Source organism: Capra hircus, chromosome 2, assembly GCF_001704415.2.
Source record: "Capra hircus breed San Clemente chromosome 2, ASM170441v1, whole genome shotgun sequence".
NCBI classification, from domain to species: Eukaryota; Metazoa; Chordata; class Mammalia; order Artiodactyla; family Bovidae; genus Capra; species Capra hircus.
The window spans coordinates 122,769,927-122,782,079 of record NC_030809.1 but is presented as its reverse complement, the minus strand read 5'-3'; the positions used below and the strand labels follow the sequence as shown (position 1 = coordinate 122,782,079).

The window sequence follows — 12,153 nt, the reverse complement described above, 5'->3', positions numbered from 1 at the left end:
GGAAAGTCATTGACCCTCATTTCTTCAGTTGTAAAAGGATACCACTGGTCTTTCCACTCTGTGTGATAATCTTAGGAGATAATATATGTCAAAGGACTAAATTAGTAGAAACTATAATTTGCTATGAAATTGTGACATGCTATTTCATTTCCTGTAATGACTTAGAAGAGTAGCTTTCTTTTTCAGTTACTGTAAGGATAATTGTATATATGTAAATTGGTAGCTTCTGATCTGTGGCTTAAAATATCTTTTACTCATTTGTTAAAGTCAGTTCCTTCACAACCCAGTGAAAGTGAAGTCACTCAGTCGTGTCCGACTCTTTGTGATCCCATGGACCGTAGCCCACCAGGCTCCTCCGTCCGTGGGATTCTCCAGGCAAGAATACTGGAGTGGGTTGTCATTTCCTTCTCCAGGGGATCTTCCCGACCCAGGGATTGAACCCAGGTCTCCCGCATTGCAGGCAGACGCGTTAACCTCTGAGCCACCAGGGAAGCCCTCACAACCCAGAAATGACGTTTTTTCCCTTTTCATCAGTATAGGTACAAAGCACTGGTTTTGCAAAGTACAGAAAATTATTATTGAAAAAGAGAAATATTGTTGCCATCTTGGATGTATATGTATTATATTATCTGTTACTTAAAAGCCTCAGTTTAAGTGACTGTGTTTATGTTTCTTTATTTTTAAAAAGCTATCTTGTAACTCAAATAACCTAACTTAGGAAAACTTTTATTTTCTACTTCTTTTCCTTTTGTTTCAAGTTGGCTTTATTTTGTGCCATGGGATCCTCAATACTGATGCAACTGCACTGAACCTTTGGAAGCTAGCTCTTCAAAGTAGCTCTTGCCTCTCTCTCTTTCGGGACGAAGTTTTCCACATTCATAAAGCTGCAGAAGACTTATTTGTAAACATTCGAGGGTATGTCATTTTCAATTATTTTCTTTTTCGGAGAAAAGTAGTGAGTGGGGTATCTGTTGACATTCTGAGGTAGAGAAGGCTCACATTATGAGAGAAGATACAATCTGTACCAACTTGTCAGTCACACCAAGTTGTTCTTAACAATGATCCTGATGTTTTTTACAGGTTACTTCACCGACTGAAATAGCTAGTGTTTCTGCTATTTCAAAATTTGTATTCTAGGAAAAAGATGATATGATCTCTTTTGTGTATCGTTATATGGTTTTAGACATAAATATTACTAAAAGCACAATGTACATTTTAGGAATTATGAAGTTTTTAGAAATGTATTTTAGAATGCAATGCATTTTAAAAAGTGTATGAATCTATCAGAAAATACTTCATTAATTATTTATAGCCATTGCAGAAGTCAGACCACTGCAAAAAGGAAATCATGTTTCCTTATAATGAGGAAGTATTCCAACTGACTCATTCATACTCATTGCTTGTAACACAAATAATTCTTAAATTTGTTCCCTTGGAATTTTTAATGCTTGCTTTTTTTCCCACTTTTGGTTCTGTAGCCAGTATATAAAAACAAGTTGAACTCACACTTGGTAGCCTTTATGAAATCTTTTGAAATTAGGAGTATCTAAAATATCTTGGGGTCTGTTGGACATAAAAATATTGAATAATTGGGTTGGATTTGTCAGCTTAATGGAAGTGAAATTCACCTACATTTATTTCCTATCCGATTAAATAATGTCCTAAATGAAATTCAGATTTTAAAAAGTCTATTAGTTATTAAAATGTAAAGATATGTCTAGTACTGACAGTTTAAGCCAGTATACCATCTCAGATTTTAGTATGTATATGAAGTACCCTGGGATGTGAATTAAAATCCAGGCTCCTGGGTATCACCCCTAACCTCCTAAATACCCTGTATCTATATTTTGGAGAGGTATAGAAATCTGCCCTTTTCTCCTACTGCCTCCCCCCAGTAGTTTATTGAGGTAAATTTACAGACAGAAAAATGCATAAATTTTAAATGAACAACTCAACAATTTTCCGTACAAATACTCCTGGCAACCACTTAGATCAAGATACAGAATATTTCCATTGTCCCCAGAAAGTTCTCTTGTGCCTCTTTCTGGTCAGTACTGCTACCCCAGGTCCATTTCCCCCTAGCCTTCACAGGTGATCTCTGTTTTGATTTCTGTCGCCATAAGGGATTCTGACATTCCCATGCAGGTAGTCTCTCAGCCATAGTGTGAGAAACAGTATCCTCTGTATTTTTCAGCTCTTAGTTCACTTTTTATTTTAGATGGTGGAGTACCTGGAAATATCCTATGTCGTTGTGAACTTTGTCATTTTCAAAGTGATTCAGATCAAAAATCCTGAAACTTATGTCTTAGCCTGTTGACATCCTCTCTGGGGAATTATATTTAAATATATGTAAACACTTAGAACCAGAGAGTTTCTGTGTATTGAGTGAGCGTAAGGCATATATGGTACAGATAAGTTTAATGGCTTATGAAACCAATTGTCTTTTCATTATGCCATTTTTTTTTTCCTCCTGACCACTCCACATGACTTGTGGGATCTTAGTTCCTAGACCAGGGATTGAATTGAGACCCATCACAGTGAAAGCACCAAGTACCAACCACTGGACCTCTTGAATCCCTTTGTTATGCTTTTTCTGTGTTAAATGTACCGTTTAAGAATTTCTGTATTTAAATTTGAAAAGTTTTAATTTTTTTTATTAAATCATGAGTGATCCAATTTAAAATGTGAATTATAGTAATTAACAAGTCAGACTATAAGTGTGAAAACTCATCATTTATACAGGTCAGTGGTTACAGAATTATGACATTTGCTTGAAGAATACACAAATCTTAGCATACTTAATTTAGAAATTGAAGTTCTTGGTGTAAGTGGTTAGGAAGATAATTTTTCTTAACATTTTAGGAATTTTGAATTTTTATGTATTTAGTAGCCAGGAAATTAGCAGATCTTTATTAGAGTTTATTTTATAGATGACATCTTTAGACTGTTTGATGCTTCTATTCAGTGTCTTCTATTTTAAATGTTTTTTAATTTGAAAAAAATGTGCTTTTTAAAAAAAAATGGTCAGTAAAAATCACCCATAAGTCTATCCCTTAAAATAATTTAAAGTAATCAAATGCTTTCCTGCTCCAGTTTTCTCCACCACAAAATTTCTGTTCCTAGTATATGTGCCTTGAGAAATTTTTTTATGCTTATGAGGTAACGTAAAAAACCAAAAGTAATAGCTTTGTCAGCACTTGCAGTTTTTGGAAATCACTGTTAATTATTTTAGAAGTGTAATTTAGTGTCCCTATTGGAGATTTAAGAAAATGAAAGTCTTCTTTGTAAATTTAATTTTACTGAATTTAATGTAATACAAGATTTATTCAGGAAGAGCCAGTGGGGTACTTAAGGTGCTCAAAATGATGTGGGTAAACTTTTTCCATGTATTTCCAGTTTGAGAGCCAGTTTTTCTTGTTGATAATAAGACATTTTTAGTTGACTAGTATTTGACTAACTTGTTTTTACTGTTATTGACCAAATTAAGATTAACATACTTCCAATTTTTTTTTTTTGGCTCATAGCTATAATAAGCGTATTAATGACATAAGAGAATGCAAAGAGGCAGCTGTGTCACATGCGTAAGTGGTTCTAACTTATCTGTGAAACTTTTAATCAAGAATTCCTTTCTTAAAGCATTATTTTGTTGAAGTGAGTGCAGACTAATGGTGTGTAAGATGTGGCAGTGGAAGTAGGGGACTTCCAATCAATGAGAAACATGTTTATAACTCTGTATCTAGTCCTCTTGGTATCAGTGTGGACAGATTTTTAATATTTTTTAAGTGTTAGCATGCTCTTAAGGAATACCATACAGAGGAATTTATTTTGGTGTCATTCGTTTCTCTTATTACCCCTATGCTCTGGTACCAGTACTTGGCAAGTTATGACGATTTTTGTACTACTTCATGTGTACTCCCCCCAATGGTATTTGTTTTTCAAAGTATGTGATCCCATACCTTGCCCAAATATTAGTAAATATATTTTATTAGAAAATATATAGATAACTTAAACTAGATATTAGTGTATTTAAAATGTTTGTTCAATTTTCCCATGAAATAATTTGGTAATTCATTTACTTGTTCTATGGTATACTTGTATAGAATATCTTCTTTAGTAAGTCTAGGTACAGTAGAGATAACACTTGATCCATCAGTATTTCTACAAGGCAGAGAAAACATAACACCACAGTTATAGGTGAAAATAGAAACCTACAAGAAGTTTTAGAATTTAGGCTTAAGCTGTAACATTGATATTAGGAATTTAAATCATCTTTATTAATTGCTAACTATAGTATATTATTTCCTCATGCATTTTTTTCACTCAAATAAAGTGCTTATATTATTATAAAATCAGTCCCTAGTACAAATAACATGCTTTGGAGTGGGTTAGAATTCCATTCCAGGCCTGATTATTCATATGTGAAACCCTTGGCAGATATATGGTGTCACAGCTATCTTTTATAAAGGTCTTTTTTCCCTGCATTATATAAAACAGTTATAAGTAGTGAGCAGCAGTAATTCTTACCATTCATTAACATGTGCCAGACATAGTGTTTATATCTTCTCTTGATGGTAATACTCCTTGCAGCAACCCTGTATAGTAAAATAATCAAAACATTACCCACTTTCTATTTAGATACTATACCAGATGAGTCTATTATTTTCAGTAAGTAGAGAGCTTGTCATTAGAATTATACTAACATTGTAAAGGTACTATATGTTAGATAACATGAAAGATATATCTTGAGTCAGGTGTCCTCATCCCTGTTTCTTGATGAGAGTCTGGAGCTTAAGAGAGGTAGAACCTAAGGTCACATAGGTAAAGGTTGGATTTTAGTGTGTCTTCAAAATTAATCTGTGGTGTCAGAGTTAAATTTCTCATGTTGCATATTTCTTCTCCTTAGGATTTTGACATATAATAGATGTGTTGTTCAGTCTCTCAGTCGTGTCCAACTCTTTGTGACTCCGTGGACTACAGCACAGCCAGGCTTCCCCGTCCTTCACTATTTCCTGGAGTTTGCTTAGACTCATGTCCATTGAGTCGATGATGTCTTCCAGCCGTCTCATCCTCTGTCACCCTCTTCTGCTCCTGCCCTCAATCTTTGCCAACATCAGGGTCTTTTCCAATGAGTCAGCTCTTAGTACTATAGGAGCTTCAGCATCAGTCTTTCCAATGACTATTCAGGGTTAATTTCCTTGAGGATGGACTGGTTGGATCTCCTTGTATTCCAAGGGGTTCTCAAGAGTCTTCTCCAGCACCACAGTTTGAAAGCATTGATTCTTTGGAACTTTGCCTTCTTTATGGTCTAACTCTCATATCCATACGTGATTACTGAAAAAGCCATAGGTTTGACTATACAGACATTTGTTGACAAAGTGATGTCTGTGCTTTTATAATATGCTGTCTAGGTTAGTCATAGCTTTTCTTCGAAGGAGCAAGCGTCTTTTAATTTCATGGCTGCATTCACCAACTGCAGTGATTTTGGAGCCCAAGAAAATAAAGTCTGTTACTGTTTCCATTTTTTCCCCATCTGTTCGTGGGGTGGCATTTTTTTGCAACTGTCTAAAGTTTAAAACTTTTCTGGAATTACTTATATTTTGAACAGTATGAGGAGTTGGAATATTTAGAATGTTCTTTGATTTGTTTTTTGTTAATTTGTGAGAATAAATTTTTTCTAATTTGTATTTTATTTTTAAGATACCCAGTACATGAATATTTATGATTATCCTTTCCTCATCTTTCTGTTTTTGAACAATAGCACCAAATAGATTTCATCCCAGTACCTTAATGAATATAGCTTTGATTTAGTCAGTTTTAAGTTCATAGGGTTGCAAAGGAGTCAGACACGACTTAGTGACTAACAATGATATATTTAATAGCAATATACTTAATAAATGAGGATATAGATAATCAGATATTTATTAAGTTATATTTATTGATTCTACATGGGAGTGACAAAAATGTATACAATAAAAAAGTGCTTACTTTTAAGGATTTCACAGTCCATTTTATAGAGTTCTGGGCTATATGGTACTTAACTGGCAGAAATTCTTCAGGATTAGACATCTCTATATTGGGACATACTTTCTGAAGAGTTGGTCTTGAAGTTTGAGTAGGATCTTGATAGGTAGAGAGAAGTGGAAATAGTTAACCATAGCAGCACAAGAAAGGCAAAGAAAGACGAGATTGAAAAGTCATTTAATGACCAACACGTAGAAGATATTTTTAAGGGTTTCTGTTTCCTAAGAAAACTTTGGAAGTTGACTCTGAAATGATGTTAATTAATTGCCAGTAATAAGTTTAGTAGAAACAGATAAACTCTAATGGTGGTTGTCTTTTCCTATAGTGGTTCAATGCACAGAGAAAGACGCAAGTTTTTAAGGTCTGCACTGAAAGAATTGGCTACTGTTCTCTCTGATCAGCCTGGCTTGCTAGGTCCTAAGGTAATTGATTTAATTCTTGTTTTGGCTACAACAAATGTGCCACATTAAAATTAAAATAATTTTTTTTCCTATCTATCAGGCACTTTTTGTTTTTATGGCATTATCCTTTGCCCGTGATGAAATTATCTGGCTACTTCGTCATGCAGATAACATGCCAAAGAAGAGTGCAGATGACTTTATAGATAAGTAAGTTAGCAACAGTAAGAAAATATATTTTTTGCATATTTGATTTATGGGCTATGGAATTTGAGGACTAAAGTAAAATTATTTTTAAAATCTTTAAGGCTTTTCATATTTGTCATAATGGAGGGAATATTTAAAATATATTGTTAGGTGATATGAATTAGAATGCAAAGTCAACTTTAGCTTTGAATTAAGGCTTAAATGTTTTCTCACTAGTACTCTAGGTTGTTGCAGAGGTATGTTTTTGTGCTATAGTATTTCTTATAGGATTCATGTTTCAGAATTATTTATTACACAAACATTTGAATAACAATCCTAACGGAGTTACAGCTGTGTCATTTGTAATAAATTTTTTCTTACTTTAGTCCATAGTCCTGCAACAGCAATTAGATAAATGAATCAGAGAAATAATAGCATACAGAAAAATCTTGCTTTTTCCTAATACTCTAACCTTTTATTTATGACTTTTTAATGATATATTTATGAGATGTCCTAATTTTATTTTTATTTTGTATATTCCTTTATCAGTTTTTTTATTCTTGCTTTTTTTGCTTTCCATGGTTTCTTTTTGTATATGAGATAATATAAAAAAAGAAAGTAGTTGACATTAAATATTTAACAGTGCTTTTTCTGAGGAAAAAATTGATGTAGCAATATCAAAGGCAGTTCATATTTTCCTTGATAGTGAGTGAATTTAATTTTTGAAATGTTTTTTCTTGAATAAAAAAGGCACATTGCTGAATTAATATTTTATATGGAAGAGCTTAGAGCACATGTAAGGAAATACGGACCTGTAATGCAGAGATATTATGTGCAGTACCTTTCTGGCTTTGATGCTGTTGTCCTCAATGAGCTTGTGCAGGTAAAACCTCTGATAGCATTCTCTCTTTTGTTTCTTATTTCCCTCCTTTCCAATAATTGATTTGTTTGCTCAGTAAACATTTACAACAGTAATCTTTTGTCTCATGGTAAAGTCACAATGGTAAATAAGTCATGGTCATATTTTGTCAAGGGTATCATTAGCTAGAGCAAAGAAAACATTTAGTTGTATTCCAGTGTGATGGGCACTATGCTTAAGGGTGTATAAAGCTTAAAGTGAACACATGCAGGGAATAATTCTTTATCTTGGTGGGTGGAGGTGTACAGTAACCAAATTATAGAGGATCTTGCAAAAGAGGAGGTTAGTCATAAGTCAGATTTAATATTTAGGAAAATCACCCTGGCTTAGTGTGGATGAGAAATTACTGGGGGCCACATGAAGAGGCAGAGAGCAAAAGGCTCTTGAGAATCCCTTGGACAGCAAGAAGATCCAACCAGTCTATCCTAAAGGAAATCAGTCCTGAATATTCATTGGAAGGACTGTTGCTGAAGCTGAAACTCCAATACTTTGGCCACCTGATACGAAGAACTGACTGATTGGAAAAGACCCTGATGCTGGGAAAGATTGAAGGCAGGCGGAGAAGGGGACAACAGAGGATGAGATGGTTGGATGGCATCACTGACTCAATGGACATGGGTTTAGGTAGACTCTGGCAGTTGGTGATGGACAGGGAGGCCTGGCGTGCTGCAGTCCATGGGGTCACAAAGAGTCAGAACAACTGAGTGACTGAACTGAACTGAACTGAATCTAAAACTATTGGTTTTCCCCAGAAATAACCATACTTTGAAATCCTCATTTTCTTTCAAACCTACCTAAAAATGCAAACAAGAAAAAAACTGTTCATGTAATTGTTTACCCTGAGTTATAAACAGCTTAGTTTACTATCCTAGTTTATTTCTTCTTTTATCCACTAGATGGAGCTCATATGCTTCCTTTCTGCAATGTCTGTAAAAAGAAGGAATAGAAAAGCTGCTTTTATCCAAAGAAAAGTGTTAGTGCTTTGCTGCAGTTGTTTTTTAAAAACTTTTTATTTTATATTGTAGTATAGCCAGTTAACATGTGGTAGTTTCAGGTGAACAGCAATGCAGTTTTTGCTTTTTAAAAAATTGTTATTATATACCAGATAAACCAAAAGCTACTGTGCTATCAGTCTAAAAAGTAAATTAGACTCCTGGCTTTGTGGCATTTTGAAGTTTGCTATGACTAACTGGATATTTATTAATAAATTTTACAGATTATGTTAAAGTATTAAAATTTTTAAGCCACCCTGTGTCTTTTGTGTCTTATGTTATTTTAGCAATACTGAGAAAATTTTAGAAAGGCAGAGAAACCAGAGATCAAATTGCCAACATCGCTGGATCATAGAAAAAGCAAGAGAGTTCCAGAAAAACATCTATTTCTCCTTTATTGACTATGCCAAAGCCTTTGACTGTGTGGATCACAATAAACTGTGGAAAATTCTGCAAGAGATGGGAATACCAGAGCACCTGACCTGCCTCTTGAGAAACCTATATGCAAGTCAGGAAGCAACAGTTAGAACTGGACATGGAACAACAGACTGGTTGCAGATAGGAAAAGGAGTACGTCAAGGCTGTATATTGTCACCCTGCTTATTTAACTTCTATGCAGAGTACATCATAAGAAACGCTGGGCTGAAAGAAGCAGAAGCTGGAATCAAGATTTCTGGGAGAAATATCAATAACCTCAGATATGCAGATGACACCACCCTTATGGCAGAAAGTGAAGAGGAACTCAAAAGCCTCTTGATGAGAGTGAAAGAGGAGAGTGAAAAAGTTGGCTGAAAGCTCAACATTCAGAAAACGAAGATCATGGCATCCAGTCCCATCACTTCATGGGAAATAGATGGGGAAACAGTGGAAACAGTGTCAGACTTTATTTTTTGGGCTCCAAAATCACTGCAGATGGTGACTGCAGCCATGAAATTAAAAGACGCTTACTCCTTGGAAGGAAAGTTATAACCAACCTAGATAGCATATGGAAAAGCAGAGACATTACTTTGCCGACTAAGGTCCGTCTAGTCAAGGCTATGGTTTTTCCTGTGGTCATGTATGGATGTGAGAGTTGGACTGTGAAGAAAATTGAGCGCCAAAGAATTGATGTTTTTGAACTGTGGTGTTGGAGAAGACTCTTGAGAGTCCCTTGGACTGCAAGGAGATCCAACCAGTCCATCCAAAAGGAGATCAGCCCTGGGATTTCATTGGAAGAACTGATGCTAAAGCTGAAACTCCAGTACTTTGGCCACCTCATGAGAAGAGTTGACACATTGGAAAAGACTCTGATGCTGGGAAGGATTGGGGGCAGGAGGAGAAGGGGGCGACAGAGGATGAGATGGCTGGATGGCATCACCAACTCGATGGACATGAGTTTGAGTGAACTGTGGGAGTTGGTGATGGACAAGAAGGCCTGGCGTGCTGTAATCATGGGGTTGCAAAGAATCAGACACAACTGAGTGACTGAACTGAACTGAGAAAATTAATTTCTTATTTTTCTGAAACAGTAGCAGCAGCAATACTGATATTAATATAATAATTGACATTTATCCATAACATATTAACAACTCTGAGGGTAGGTGTAGTGAAGAAAAAAAGACCTTATGTAACTTGATCACTGTCGCACAGTTCATGAGTACATGAGTAATAACACCTTCAAAAAACACTATTTAAAGGTGTTAAATGTCTGAGCTTTTTACCACATGCAAGTACAGTATTTACATGCATAGTTTTTTTAACCATTTGCTAGGATTTAAATTTAGAACTAAGATAACTTGTTCAAATAGTTCATTGTAATATTGGTTAAAATGGTAACTTTAAAATTTTAATTTTAAAATTGTGGTAAAAATGTATGTAACGTTTAAGTTATCATTTTAACTATTTTTAATTGTACGGTATAGAACTGGGTGCATTTACATGGTTGTACAGGTCTTAATGTTTTGAAAATTATGCTTTTTGTGAGCTAATAAGCATATACTTTTTTTAAAAGTTTATCATTTAGCATCTACCTCAGATATAGTTTATTAAATATTCACTTTTTAAGCTATTTTCAAAGGTATTTTTTTGGTGCTAATTTTGTTGAGGCAAAATTTATACATGATAAAAATCAGTTGTTTTTAGTGTACTGTTTTAATTTGGACAGCTGTATGCATTCATGTAACCACTACCAGTCACGAGAAAGAACATTTCCAACATCTAGAAGTTTTCTTGTGCAACTTTGTAGTTGATTCCCTCTCTAGATCCTCAACAGCCCCTTGACTGCTCTTTTGTCACTTTTGCCTTAAAAAAAATTTTTCTTTTCATGTGAATGAAATCATCCTTGTTTTTCATTTGTTTCAGTTAGTATGTTTTTGAGTTCAGCCATGTTACTGTGTGTATAAACATCCCATTTTTATTTATTGCTTAAAAATATTCCAACTATGGATATATCAGTTTATCCACCTACTAGTTGATGGACCTGTGAATTTTCTGCCAACTAGATGTTTTTATCATTTTTATCACTTCTTTTTTTTTCAGAATCTTTCTGTTTGCCCTGAAGATGAATCAATCATCATGTCCTCTTTTGTTAACACTATGACTTCTCTAAGTGTAAAACAAGGTAATAAGTCTTTTAAATTGAAATGTATTTTCTTGCCATTAGGTTTTCAAATTCTGTTATTGAGGAGAGGACTTTGCCGTTAGTTTTTATAGGATTACTTTTCTTCCTTAGGAGCATATTTAATCTCTTCTCTTTGTTTGCTCTGAAGCAAAGGTTTCAAAGATGGATGTGTGGTGATATTTATAAGAAGTATAGCTTGACATTTCTTCATATTCAGCTGGAGGCAAAATGGTATTTTTGAAGCAAAATCGTATTTTTGAGGCAAAAAGGTATTTTGTAATTATAAAAAAGAAAAATGAGCACCCTGTATCATAATAAAGTTTATATTATGGTCCAGGCATTACCTATGACAGTAATCAATACCATTAATGAAATGATTAATCTGGGCAAGCACTTTATATATATTATCTTATTCAATCTTCATCAATGTTAAAAAGCTGTTAATTACTTTTAGTTGACACGTTTGGAAACTTGAGGCTTAAGGTTAACCTTTCAGTTATTCAACATGGTTTGCCCACACTTTTTAACAGATACTAAGTTCTTGAATAGGAACTTACGTTCAGATCTGTCAATCTCAAAAGTTGGGTCATATAATAGACTGCCTTTCCATTAGCTGAATACTCCTCCATTCCAGTAGACTGATATTTTAGTTTTATATTCTTTAAATAAAAAATATCAGAAACCTTGAGAATTTCTGAGTAATAAATTTATTTTAGTTTTATCAATCTTAATATTGATAAACTTATAACTTGATAAATTAATAACTTGATAAACTTATAAATTGATGTTAAACATACTTAACTTATGTAATGAATCTGCTATAAACTTGCCTGATGATATTTGGTTAAAATAAAGTTACTTTGTGGATGCTTTCCAAAGTTTCTGTTCATAGGATTCCTCATGCTCTGTTATAGGTGCTTTTGAGCTGACATGTAAGCAAAATGAGAATCACAGGGTTTAGAGAGAAGTCTGTACTTTACACTTCTCTTAGCACAGCTGCCTCATCACCTGTATAGGATATGAGAATTATTTCACTCT

The 12,153-nt window shown here is 34.2% G+C and overlaps 1 protein-coding gene across 2 annotated transcripts in view; it reads left to right on the top strand.

Annotated features, from left to right (window-relative positions):
• The window catches only part of NCKAP1 (NCK associated protein 1), a 110,896-nt gene that overhangs the window by 47,211 nt on the left and 51,532 nt on the right, over window positions 1-12,153 (top strand). For both annotated transcript variants that reach the window (XM_018065461.1, XM_018065462.1), the window contains 6 exons: window positions 759-915; window positions 3,525-3,581; window positions 6,347-6,443; window positions 6,523-6,629; window positions 7,356-7,488; window positions 11,034-11,115. In XM_018065461.1, the coding sequence (XP_017920950.1) occupies window positions 759-915; window positions 3,525-3,581; window positions 6,347-6,443; window positions 6,523-6,629; window positions 7,356-7,488; window positions 11,034-11,115 (633 nt within the window). The remainder of the gene's footprint in view (window positions 1-758; window positions 916-3,524; window positions 3,582-6,346; window positions 6,444-6,522; window positions 6,630-7,355; window positions 7,489-11,033; window positions 11,116-12,153) is intronic.